The sequence below is a fragment of the Bison bison genome, unplaced genomic scaffold (genome assembly GCF_000754665.1).
Source record: "Bison bison bison isolate TAMUID 2011002044 unplaced genomic scaffold, Bison_UMD1.0 scf7180017854395, whole genome shotgun sequence".
Classification (NCBI taxonomy): domain Eukaryota; kingdom Metazoa; phylum Chordata; class Mammalia; order Artiodactyla; family Bovidae; genus Bison; species Bison bison.
This window is the reverse complement of record NW_011484968.1, coordinates 40,473-40,712: the sequence shown is the minus strand read 5'-3', so window position 1 is coordinate 40,712 and position 240 is coordinate 40,473. Positions and strand designations below refer to the sequence as shown.

General features: G+C 71.7%; 1 protein-coding gene across 1 annotated transcript in view; it reads left to right on the top strand.

The window, feature by feature from the left end:
• The window catches only part of BRD3 (bromodomain containing 3), a 21,301-nt gene that overhangs the window by 4,792 nt on the left and 16,269 nt on the right, over positions 1 to 240 (top strand). Inside the window, exon 4 of the mRNA XM_010856793.1 lies at positions 111 to 239. Coding sequence (XP_010855095.1) covers positions 111 to 239 — 129 coding nt within the window. The remainder of the gene's footprint in view (positions 1 to 110; position 240) is intronic.

Below are 240 nucleotides of genomic sequence, written 5' to 3'. Positions count from 1 at the left end.
TCCTGGTTCCCTCCCCCTGGCCTCAGAGACGGCCGCCGTGAGGTTGATGGGCAGGGTCTCGGGAGGAGGGGCCGTTCCCACAGCTCCGCCTCCTGTCCTCTGCCCTCAAGGCTCGCAGCAGGTGGCGGCCGTGTCCTCCGTGTGCCCGGCGACCCCCTTCCAGAGCGTCCCCCCCACGGTCTCCCAGACGCCCGTCATCGCCGCCACCCCCGTGCCAACCATCACCGCAAACGCCACGCC